This window comes from Carassius auratus, chromosome 9 (assembly GCF_003368295.1).
Source record: "Carassius auratus strain Wakin chromosome 9, ASM336829v1, whole genome shotgun sequence".
NCBI classification, from domain to species: domain Eukaryota; kingdom Metazoa; phylum Chordata; class Actinopteri; order Cypriniformes; family Cyprinidae; genus Carassius; species Carassius auratus.
Window position 1 is genome coordinate 29,830,957 of NC_039251.1, and position 13,230 is coordinate 29,844,186.

At 34.9% G+C, this 13,230-nt stretch overlaps 1 protein-coding gene and 1 long non-coding RNA gene across 2 annotated transcripts; both read left to right on the forward strand.

The window, feature by feature from the left end:
- The first annotated feature begins 361 nt into the window (after window positions 1-361).
- LOC113108988 (uncharacterized) lies at window positions 362-2,258 on the forward strand. Its single transcript, XR_003292832.1, has 3 exons — window positions 362-444; window positions 542-649; window positions 1,556-2,258. It is a non-coding gene; the product is annotated as an uncharacterized LOC113108988 (long non-coding RNA).
- A 3,805-nt stretch (window positions 2,259-6,063) lies between these two features.
- On the forward strand, window positions 6,064-13,029 carry LOC113108079 (activating signal cointegrator 1 complex subunit 3-like). The gene is made up of 6 exons (XM_026270898.1): window positions 6,064-6,125; window positions 6,234-6,384; window positions 10,914-11,082; window positions 11,979-12,199; window positions 12,279-12,364; window positions 12,457-13,029. Exons 1-6 carry the CDS (start codon window positions 6,064-6,066, stop codon window positions 12,662-12,664), a joined length of 897 nt encoding a protein of 298 aa, XP_026126683.1. The 3' UTR covers window positions 12,665-13,029.
- The last annotated feature ends 201 nt before the right edge of the window (window positions 13,030-13,230 follow it).

The following is a 13,230-nucleotide window of genomic DNA, read 5'->3' on the forward strand; positions in this document are numbered from 1 at the left end:
CAAATTGTTAAGTTAACCCTGAACTTAAAGCCATGATGTTTCTCTTTGTACTGAACATGTAGTTTTTGGTTGTGTGTGTGTGTGTGTATATATATACATATATATATACATACAACTATAAACTACATGTTCAGTACAAAGAGAAACATCATGGCTTATTAACATTATTATTCTAAAATAATCAAATGAGCTTAATAAACTCACCAAGAAGTGATTGAATGAACTCATTAATGAGATAGATGGCACGCGCTGTTCTTCACTCCGCCACATGATGGCAGCATCTCCAAAACCATTTCAACAGATCTCGTGATCGCTTTGTCCAATAGATGGCGCAGTGACATCATACATCTGCCGAAGGCTACTTTAAAATCCTTTCAACCTTTATTTCTGTTTTTATGCGTGTCGTATCGGTTATCATGTAGTACACAAGATCTCAAGTACAAGGTTAGCAATACAGACATATAACCACACCTCCAGAAAACAGTAGGATTTGAAGTGAAATTCGTGACCTGCTGATTTTGTTCTTGGTTGTTTTGTGCAGATCGCTCTAGGGACGGTCACTAATGTTGATGAAGTCGTCCGGTGGAAGATGTCCGGTACCTGTTCGTCCAATCCACTCACTTACAGGATCAGTCACGAGGCCCATCAGGTGCTCATGCTCTCATTACCTGTTGTTAATATTATCAGTGATCTGCTGTCAGCATTTAGATGCTTTGACAGTCTGACAGTCATATAATGAGAATAAAACAGATAAGACAGGAATTTTTTTACATTCTAAAGACATTCAGTGAACGTTTCAATGCACAGTAGACTGAAGCAGGTTTTCTGAACATTGTTTCTAAAGCTGGAGAATTTGAGCAGATCAAGGTGAGTTGACAGATGACCATAGGCTCATTTTTACTGAGGGGTAAATGAAGTGTGTATTTTTTGTTTTTGTTTTTTTTATTATTATTATTATAAAAAAAATTTATGCAGTCTTGTGTCAAATGTCTATTTAATCAAACTGTCCTGTTTTTGTTTAGTCAAGTTTTAGTTGACTTATTGTCTTGGAATTTTAGTCTAGGTTAAGTGACTTTGTTGCACATTTATTGGAGTACAATATCAGCGGAGATCAATAAATTCCAGCTTGTACACTTGTAAAACGTAGTCGAAGTTGTCAGATCATCTGGCTCTTTTTTCTGTTTTAAGAAAGAATGTGTGCCATTGGTTGCAAGAGAAAATAAAACGCTGGGCAGAAAATGTGTCCATTTAAAAGAAAAGCTTTTTTAGGGGACTTAAACTCTTGACATCTGGCAACACGAGGCATGAAACAAATAAGCTCTATATATATATTTTTTTTATAAATGTATTGAAAAATCGAGAAAGTGTAGAGAGTATTGTTTTCTTCAAGGATATAGCATGTTGATACAGTCAAAGTTGCGGTTTAATGGTGTTGGTGTCTTCTCATCCTCATTTCTTTTTAGTCACGGAAAAGACAGGTTGAATATTTTCTGTCATCTTTTTCTTGAATAAAATGAACACTAGTGTGTTGATGTGTTCTGTGTACCCCACACAGGTTGGGGACGAGGAGCTGGAGGAACTGGAGAAGATGTGTCATATCTGTTAGCTGATATCTGACCTCTCTTATGTAGCGCAGGTGAAACACAAACAAAGAAAGTAGATGTTATTTTATTCGTCCCAAAAATGGTGTACACATTTCTAAATGAGTTGAAGCCTGGGAAGGAGACGCCCACTGCTGTGATTGGCTAACAGTTACTCACACTGTGCTGTTGAATCCAATATAGACAGCACAACATCGTCCTTTACTTTCACTATTTCTGAAAATCCTGCGTTGGATTGTGCCATGTTTCTAAACAAATCCACAATAAAATGAAGTGAACAAAGGACAAAGTTCTTACTGACGTGGTCTAGAACGTCATTAAAAATAAAGTTCATCCTCTCCTTGCTAATGTTGGGATCAGAAGGAAGGCAATGCAAAGACTGTTTTATACTCAACTTGACGTGGCACAGCATCTTGGTTTCAGAGCATCTTTATTGTTTGGTTTCTCTCTTGTGGGTGGGGCTAAACAGGCAGCGATGTAGAAGCAGGCGTTGATCTTCATCTGCGGAGTCAGTGTTTATCCAGACTTTTACATCATAGAGTAGAACACGCCACAAGCTGATGTTTTGGCAGGCTGGCTTCAATATATATGTTTATTAGACCAACAAGAAAGTTTTGATTGGATGTTTTTATAGTACAATGACTTTTTATACGTGAAAAATGGTGAGAGTGTCAGCGCCTGAGCTCGCAGATGTCCCATTCTTCATCTCCATGAGTTTACTGTCTCTGTTTTAAAGTTCAAACTAATAAATTATTATACAGAACTTTATATCATATCCATTGTGTAGGAATCTTTATTTAAAAAAAAAAAAATGATTTCCAGTGTGGGAAATCAGATAACTGAATGTTGTTGGGGGTGTTTTTTTTTTTTTTTTTTTTACAATTTCTTTGAGAAAAAATAGTATATTAGGATGACAGAATCTAGAAGTTGCTATCTAAACAAATTGCTTTATTTTACAGATTTATTTTTGTAAGTTCATTTTTTTGCTTATGTATAAAATATAAAGTATAATTTAATTGTATAATTTAGTAAGTGTTATATAAAATAAATATAAATATTAATTTGAGCAGTTCTTTTGCATGTGATTTTACTATCTTTTAAATTCAATAGTGTGATATCATTTATATCAGCCATCAAGCCACCCTACTCTCTAAAATATTGTTAAAAACAAATACTCATAAGTGTCATTCCAAATTCAACTTTCTCCTGTGAAAAATAAAAAAAGGCTTTTTGTTGCATAGAAAAGAGCATCTTAGACATTTTGACTAAGATCTTCTTTGTATGCTCAGAAAATACAACATACTTAATCCATGCAACGTAAGGAGGAGCAAATTCTGAGTGAATGGTGTTTATCTGACTCCGAGGTTAAGATGGGATATCCTCTTCTCCACCATCTCTTCAGATTCTCTGTGGAAGCCATCTATCTCTGATATCTGCGATTCCATTATAACAGCTTCCATGTGGTCAGATAGTTGAAATAGCTCCGAGAAATTCCCTCTTTTCTCCTAATTCGGCTGATTTCAGATGTGCAGCTGGGATCCGGCAGTGGGAGTCATTTCCGTGTCCAACATATGTTGATTTTAAATCCAGACCCTCTGTGACGCTCAGGTTTGGACATCTCTCTCTGTCACCCTTCAGAGAGTTTAGATGTATATGTTTAGCTTTACACACACAATGATTCTTGCAATGGTTTTTGCATCTGTTCAGAGAGGGAGACTCTTCCCATCATTCAGCTGTAGAAATATATATCTATAGATGGATAGATAGATTTTATCATATAAAATGTTTTCATTTTAGTGTAGATTTCAGGTTTTCAATGCTACTTAAAATAGTACTGTTTATTGATTTTCTCTTATTTCCAAAGGAGGCACCATTTGAGTCACTAATATAAACAGTATTGAGAAATAAAAAAAGCCACATGAGATATTCAAGAGGCATTTGTTCGAAATGTCACTTGAAACCGTAATGCAGTATTTGAAAAAAATATTTTTTTGTCATCATCTGGAACAACGATTTTAAGATATGTTACATTTTACATAGTCAGATTTGCGAAATATCAAAGGCAAAACAAGATTAATTGTCCATTGTCAATAGTATAGCAGTGTATGAAGCACAGCTCACAGAAGCCACTTTCAGATCAAGCGGATTGCAAAATTCCAGATCACATGCATCGCTATTGAAATTACTGGACTTTGTCACCAGAATCCATAGAACGACATCCAATTACACTAAACACACCTAAAAAAAATGCACACAGTTAGGAATGCATTCCAAGGCGTTGTAATAGCTAAACATTAAACGAATCATTGGAACAAATGACACAACCGTAAAGATTCACATGCACCCTAGCGCAAGGTCAGTCCACAAAGCTCATCTGAAGTCCAGCGCTGTGCCTTTAGTGTGCTGTGCTTTCACTGAAGTGTTGTGAATTGTTCTGCTGGTACTCATCCATACGGACGAGTGTCGGATGAAAGAGTTGGGTCGCTCTTGAGGCCTGTTAAACAGCAGCATGTGGGTCAGCAGGTGTTTGTCCTCCTGCTTCGCTAACAGACGTCCATTTCTGCTCAATCAATCAGTGACTAGATCAGTCCATCATAGCAGTCAGATCTACGAGTAAACCTGCACCTTGTAGATCAAAGTAATGTTGGCTTCTTAAAGCCATCTGAATATAACTCACACTCCACCATCAAACACACAGCCGCTCGGCTCTGATTTATACCCACAGCAGGCATTAGTCATCCCATAAAATGTGTTCTAGATAATGAGCAAAATTTAAAGGTGCCCTTTAAAGCTGTAAAAAAAGAAAAAGAAAAGCTGTACCCCCCAAAAAAGAGAACACTTGATCAATCTGTTTAAAATGACGCTCTCGCATTAATAAAGTTATTTTGTACTACATAAGGTTAGCTGTTATTGAGTTATGCAACCAGCTAAATACAGCTCACTTTATTTCAGTAGCATCTTATGAACAGAGATGTTTAGGTGTGCAGTAAAATAATCATAATTAGGTGACTAATATGCCTGTGAATGAGGTATTTCTAAAGTACAAAATGCTCTTAAAATAATCTCATTATAGAAATCTGTTTTGATTGCATGCAAACCAATAAACTAAATTATGACATGCTAAGGCATTGTGGCAGAAAATATCAAATGATATATATAAAAAAATATATAATTATGACATCAGTTGAAAAGTCAAAAGTATATGCTTTAAAAAATAAACAATGAAATACTTAAATATTTTATTAGATAAAATTCTAATAAAAACTTTTATTCTAATAAAAACTTTAAATTATGATTATTCCCATGTTGAGATATATAAAAGAGACAACATAGATATGTAAGACACTAAAGTCTTATCCTAAGATGCTAGGCCATTATTTAGTTGAAATTATGAGATAATAAGTCATTTATTGCATAAACCAAAATTTAGCGAAATCATAATAATGAGAAAAAAATAACAACTTGACTAAAACAATTTACATTTTCATACATATGTAATATATAAGGTCATTATTATTATTATAAAATTATGACATTAACACTTTATTAATTGTATGTCATGATTTTGACTCATTTCATAATTATTATGTCATTATTTCGACTTCTTATATCATCATTAAGTTTTAAAGATTTGCCTCTCTCTTGGTGGCAACTCAGGTGAAGAAATAAATATATATAATATGCAAATGAGTACAGACCTGTACCTCTTTTCCTGTGATTTATTTGCATCACATCAATGATGTGGGTGACACACACACACATGTTTGTTTTTATGAAAAGTGTGTTCATCCCATAGGTGTAATGGTTTTTATACTGTACAAACTGTATATTCTATCGCCCTTCACCAACCCTACACCTAACCCTAACCCTCACAGGAAACTTTGTGCATATTTACTTTCTCAAAAAAAAACTCATTCTGTATGGTTTATAAGCATTTAGAAAAATGGGGACATGGGTTATGTCCTCGTAAGTCACCTTCTCCTTGTAATACCTGTGTCATACCCATGTCATTATACAGAGTTGTGTCCTGATATGTCTCAAAAACACGCACACACTATATATATATATATATATATATATATATATATATATATATATATATATATATATCAATTGTTGTATTTATTGTAACATACTAACTGTATTTATAATGACAATATTTCCTATTTATAACCAACTAGTAAAAAAAATAAAATAAATAAGTTTATAAAAGTTTAATAACAGTATAGTAACCACTAGTTGGTTCAAGAAAGTGCAGTCATATTTATCTGCAGTGTATAAAGTGACTAGATTGTGTGATTGAGAGTCTCTTTGTCTTTTTGGTGCAGAATGCTGCTCTGTTTGAGATCACTCATGACCTGCCGCCTGCTGAACCTGTGTTAAGTGATTGACAAGCGTCTGTGGGGCTTGGGCCCACCCACTGCGACAGTTCAGCGCACTGCCCCCTTCAGTGCTGTCCAGAATGAAGGAGAGGAACCTCACGCTGGACAAACTCAGAGACACGGGCAATGATGAGATGGGTCGGTCTGACGCAAGGACATTATGTGGATTTGTCAGCTTTAGAATTTACTGTATGCATTCAAGGTCAAATATTCAATTTTTCGCCTTCATTTTGTGTGTGTGTGCACGCAGGTCACATGCTACATCACGTGAACATCGGACTGAAGGTGAAGCATGGTGTTCAGCAGATACCACCATCCTGGAGTCCAGCATTCAGCCAATCACACGCACTGTCCTGCATGTACGCCTCAGCATCACCCCGGGCTTCAGGAGGAATGACCGGGTAACCATGGCAACCACACCCAGGGCTTTCCATGCTGCTGCTAGTCTCTGGAATATCTGGATTTTCAGTTCCATAGACCAGGAGATCCCAAACTATAATGATCGCTTGTCCACAGATGAGCCAAACAAAATTACAAATCATAATCATAATTTAATAGCAGAAAATTAATTTCAATCAGTAACTTGTTTAAGGTATAACATTACAGGCATTGCAGATAGGATGTAATAAATTATAACATGCTAAATGAAACTTATGAAATTTAAATGTTGAAATTATTAAATTGTTTAGATAAAAAGTCAAAATTATTTCAAACAAAAAGTGTAAATACATAAGTCATAAAAAGGGGTTCATACAAAGAGCTTAAAGCGCTTGAAGTAATTGAATTTGACTTTTTGAAATTTAAGTCCTGGACAACCTTTGAAACAGCCAAATTTAAGAAAAGGTACTTGAAAAGTACTTGAATGTTTAAAAAGCAGTATTTAAAAAATGTTAAATTTTAGTTTTTTTGATAAAAACAGTTGTTTTCTTGCAAAATTAACGAAGCATCACATCTGATATAAATACTAAGCCTTTTCTCCTGGCTTTAAGCAGCGCACGAGATCTCACGATATTACTCCTTGAGGTGAAAAACGGTCTCCCGATATCAGTAAAAAGTAGATTTTGTGGTGAAACCTTTGATAGTGCTTGCAGTTTATTGTTCGGTCTTGTTTTGCATGTGCTGCTCGTTGGGTTACAATTGGGAACACAAAGTCTGAGGGGCTTTGTGTTGCACTGTTATCATTTACAAGCTTGGAGCGCATCTCCATCTCAGCAGCTCAGTCCACAAACTCTTCCTCTGCACATGCTGTGAGTTTGGCTTGCTTAAAGGGTTAGTTCATCCAAAAATGAAAATTATGTCATTAATAACTCACCCTTATGCTGTTCCAAACATGTAAGACCTCCTTTTATCTTCGGAACACAGTTTAAGATATTTTAGATTTAGTCCGAGAGCTCTCAGTCCCTCCATTGAAGCTGTCCGTGTCCAGAAAGGTAAGAAAAACATCATCAAAGTAGTCCATGTGACATCAGAGGGTCAGTTGGAATTTTTTGAAGCATCGAAAATACATTTTGTTCCAAAAATAGCAAAAACGACGACTTTATTCAGCATTATCTTCTCTTCTGTCTCTGTTGTGAGAGAGAGTTCAAATCAAAGCAGTCTGGATATCCGGTTCGCGAACGAATCATTCAGTTCACCAAATCGAACTGAATCGTTTTAAACAATTCGCATCTCTAATACACATTAATCCACAAATGACTTAAGCTGTTAACTTTTTTATTGTGGCTGACACTCCCTCTGAGTTAAAACAAACCAATATCCCGGAGTAATGCATGCACTCAAACAGTACACTGACTGAACTGCTGTGAAGAGAGAACTGAAGATGAACACCGAGTCGAGCCAGATAACGAACAATAGACTGATTTTCATAATTTTCGAAAAGCGATATCTTTGCCATAGTATCTTTTCAAGTTGCCACAGCCATTACATGCTTTGCATGTACTGCACTTTATTTATACCATATTGTTTTATTAGTTTATTTCTTAGAATTTGAAAAATAATAACGATATTGTAATCTCTGATTTTCGTCCTTGAAAATGAAAAAAAAGTAGTGCTTGAAAAGTCATTGAAAGTCCTAGAATTTCATTTTGCAGTTTCTGTATATGTGTCATATAATTTGGTTTCAGTTAGTTTTAAAGTTATAAAGCTGTATAATATGCCAGGCTAAAAATATAAACTGCATTTTCTAATTTTAATCAAAAAAAGCTTTTAATGGTATGTTTTAGTGAAATAGAATGATGAAGCCTTTGGGAGTTAATAGATAGTAATGCAATATATTTGTACTGAGCACATTATCTACAATTGCACATATCTTCACCGTAACACACACACACACACACACATTCACAGTAGGTTAGGCAGGAGGAGCTGAAGGAGTCATTGATTTGGACATCTCCTCCCCTGTGTTTAAGAGCACAAAGGCTTGAATAGGCCCAGATCTGTTGCTATTGTTCTCTTGAGGGCCAGTGCTGTGATGGGCCACAGATGGGCCGCTCTGTGCCCGGTGTTCCTGTGTGACCATAACTCGTCCAGCGTGACACCCAACAGCTGGATGACCATCAGCCAACACTAATCACCCGCCGACATGCTCTGAGCATGACCTGCTCTCTGCCACATGTATGCATCGTTAACGCTACATTAATCCACTCAGTAGGTCATGAATATAAAAATAATACATAATACATACAGAACACTGGCAACCAAAAATTTTTAGGTCACGTACTTTTGCATACTAATCATTTGGTGCAATGCACTTATTGTGTACAGTACATACATATTTTTATATTGTACTAATATAATTTTTAAACAAAATACCTGTATGTAATTAAATGTGTAAGTAATTTCTGTAATTTCCTTCATGATTATACTGTTTGCCCAGCCCTTACACTTTAACCCACCTTTAAACCTACCCATAACAACAAAAACCTGTTCCTATAACCTTACCCGTTTCCCACCTCATTTGAACACATGTTGTATTATTATCACAGTAATAAATGACATTTAACAGCTGGATGGTTTAACAGCTGGATGCTTCATGGTTTAATTACAGTAACCATGGTTTTTTTGGTTTTATTTGTAGTAAAACCATGGTTAATTTTCATAAGGGCTTTGCCTCAATAAACTCCTAATTAGATGCTTATTAATAGTTATTAAGGTAGTTGTTAAGTTTAGGCATTAGGTAGGCTTAGGGATGTAGTATACATGTAGAATAAATGCCATATAAGTACTAATAAACAGCCTATATGCTAATAATAGGCATGCTAATATACCTTCATATATCCCTGTTTGATAAATTTAATATCTATACAAAATAATTCATACTTTATATTACAGTAGTCATTTCATCAAAAAAAAAAAAAAAAAAATATATATATATATATATATATATATATATATATATATATATATATATATATATATATATATATATATATATATATTAGTTTTTCACTGTCATTGTTGAAGCACCAACTGTTCATTTGCTCCATCACTTTCTCTTCATGACAAACTCACAAATGTATTATCTCAATTTATTTATTTATTTATTTTTATTTTTGTATTCGTTTATTTCAGTTCAGTTAGCTGTGCAATTTTACCTTGGACCTTCATTAGATTTAGGTTTTTGGAATGTTTTCATGTTTTCAGTGCATGCTAAAAAATGTGCTATTTATGCCGTTCACCAGCAGGCTTTAATTCAGATCTCTAATGTGAATAAAGCTGTGTGATTCAGATTCGATTCAGATTCAGATCAAACAGCTCAAGGAAGATTTACTCACTCCGTGAGCAAAGTGAAAAAGCTCTCCGGTCACTCAGATGCTTTAATGCAAAATACGAGCTGCCTGACAATACGTATATCACTCGCTTAAATGTAAACCAGGCTACAACTCAACAGACTATAAAGATTTCACTCACTTTAGTGCTAAATACAAGCCATCGAATACAACAGATCGCTCTACACTCTATAAGGTTGTGATGAAGATTAGCAAGAGTTCATGTGCTGCTGTCGTTTAGAGATCTGAATCAAGTTCCTGTGAAATTATTATTATTATTATTATTATTATTATTATTATTATTATTATTATCTTTTATCAGACCACTGAAACCAGAAGTACAAGAAGTCTTTTGTAAAGTCTTTCTGTTTCTCGTGTAATGGGAATTATATATTTATCATTCTCATGTGGTTTGGTGTCCGTGATGTAAGGTTGGTCATGTGGTTTCCATGGAAACAGTAGTTTTCACTTTCATGAAGCTTTTTTGTTTTGTTACTGTGAACTTTGGAAGAAAAAAATGCAAGTTTTATTTTATTTTTTTTTTTTTTTTTTCATTGTGTGACTTTTATGACACTTCGCCTTTAAATGTAATATCTACAGTTGTGCTATTATCTATAGAACAAGTTTTGTTTTATATATATATATATATATATATATATATATATATATATATATATATATATATATATATATTGGTATATAAAATGTTGAAGCTAAAACTATTAAAAATAGTTTTTTGCTAATTGAAATTAAGCAAAAAAATATACAAATAATACGTAAAACTCAAACTTCAACACCAACTAGATTTTTTGCTTTGGCAACTGACTAAAATAAGTTTAAGTATTAAAATAAAGAAATATGAGATATAAAAAAAGCACAGCAAATTTTCAAAAACTTACATTTATATGAAAACTGAAAATATAACGCTTATCAATATATTAATAAATGCTATAATACGTATATAAATAATGTTAAAATAACAAAATAGGAATTTAATAAATCTTTTTTTTTTTTTTTTTGTAAAGGGTGGAGATTAGATTAATGACAATACATGTGGTTATTTAATGAAGACGGCACATCGCACAATATCATTCAGTGAGCCAGAAATGTGAAATGCATTGCGGTGTGCGTTTCTAATCATATATTCCCTCTGGCACTGTCAGGTTGTGAGTGGAGAGCCCCAGCAGGTGGTCTTCACTATACCCATCTTTGAGCCCATGCTTTCTCAGAATTACATCCGAGCCGTGTCTGACCGCTGGCTGGGCTCTGAAGCTGTGTGTATGTTCAGCTTCCAGCATCTCATCCTGCATGAAAGATGCCCTACACACACAGGTGTCTCCCAAATATACACGGTTAAATTTCAAGCTGTCAACAACTTCATCCTTTAATTACTTTATTTGTTATTTAACATACATTTCTTAAAATTTGTATGAAACGATGTTATTTTAGTAGATATACTATTATAATTGTAAAATAGTTCATTTTATTGTTGTAAAATAGTCAGTTTAGTTAAAATGTTAGTAGTTGTTGTGTGATTATTTTTATTAGGTTTGAACTTGGATTACTTTTAAATATTTTTATAGTACATTAAGTCGAACGGAAATAAGAAATGTCTTGGCAAATAGCTTTTCTTTTCTTTTCTTTTTTCGGATAACAGTTATTTTATTTTAAGTAACAAAAATGCCACAGTCTAAGTTTCAGCGTAAAGACCATTCATTCACAGAAGGTGAACTACCAGAGACTCACAATTTTGCCCAGAACTGTTTTTCTTAGATGGCAAAATCGTGCAGTGTGCTCCAGGCTTTAGTCTATGAGATTTTTTTCACAGCGTCACAAGAAAGTTTTACATCTAATAATGCTCCTCATTAAGATGCAGTTATGTCTGTAGCACGAGTGATGTAGGACAAAGTTATGTGCAGAAGTCTTTATTGGCATCTGTGGGTTCTGTGAATAATTTTAACGTCTTTAAGAACCCTGTATTTTGGGGAAAAAAAAAATTTTCCTCTGTGGCATTACTATGAAAACTTCTTTATTTTTTTTTCAAGGGAGTATGGGTGGAAGTAATACTTGTCACCTTTTTCCCTTGTGTAAGCAACTACAGTGGTCCCAAAGTGATCACATCTGAAATAAACCTGGGGCTTCAGACTCAACTCAAATGTGTGTTTTATAATGAATTAGCCATGCGAATGTTCTTTTATATATCACTATTTTCATTTACTTCTTTCCAGAGCTCTTGGATCTTCAGCTGCTGCCTGTGACTGCATCAGGAAACCGGGAGTATGAGAGTCTATACAAGTTCACACACTTTAATCCCATTCAAACACAGATCTTCCATATACTCTACCATACAGAAACCAACCTCCTGCTGGGGGGCCCCACCGGCTCCAGCAAAACCATCGCTGCAGAAATGGCCATCTTCAGGGTCTTCAACAAGTACCCCACCTCCAAGGTCTGAACCTCTGCCATCTGTTAGGGTTTAGTTTTAGTTCTTATGAGATGGTTTAACTGGCATGTATCTCTGTGAGCAGGTGGTCTGCATTGCTTCTCTCAAAGCTCTGGTCCGAGAAAGGATTGAGGACTGGAAGATCAGAATAGAAGAGAAACTTGGGAGGAAGTGAGAGTGTTTATAGATTCTTCTGGCAAATATGTATCTGTTATTATTCCATGACCTTTTGTTTGCTCATTATCATACTTTTCTCTCTCTAGGGTGGTTGAGTTAACTGGTGACGTTACTCCAGACATGCGGGCCATCGCGCAGGCTGACATGATCGTCACCACTCCAGAGAAATGGGATAGAGTTAGCCACAGCTGGCAGAACCACAGCTATGTGCAGAAAGTGGCTCTTTTTTTTTTGTCTTTACTAAAAAGAAGTTCAAAATACCTGAGCACCAGCATACTGTCAGTGAACATCTAAGTGGTGCTTAGATTAAATATATTCCGCCCGTTTTCCACCAAGTAACAAAACAAACACCAATAGAATAGCAGCAGTGAGAAAACAGCAGTTAAGAAAGCATTTATTCATAGTGATGCACCAGCCTTGTAATTCAGCACTCCAGTCACGTTATGTTTATTTATTCATCACTTTATACGATAGATCCTTTAAAGCAAGCATCTTGTAAAGTGTGGTCTCTCAAAATTTTGTGGGCAAAAATGGTCTATGAATGAAGCTTTGCACACACAGAAGCCACTTTAAAACTAAGCAGCTTTTTGTTGCTCAGCGTTGGGAATTCAAGTGACCAAATTGATCATCAGAGAAATTTAAATGGGGAACTTTTTACAAAGCTATGAGAATACTTTTGTTTGCAAAGAAAACAAAAAATAACGACTTTATTCAACAATATGTCTCCTCCACATCACCCTATAGTGCCATTTTGGAGAGGATCACATACGTGAACAATGTATGCTATTCTGTGTTAGCAGTACCGTACGCAGATACATTGTTTACATTGTTTGCGCTTTGATCTGAACGTAAACAAAATA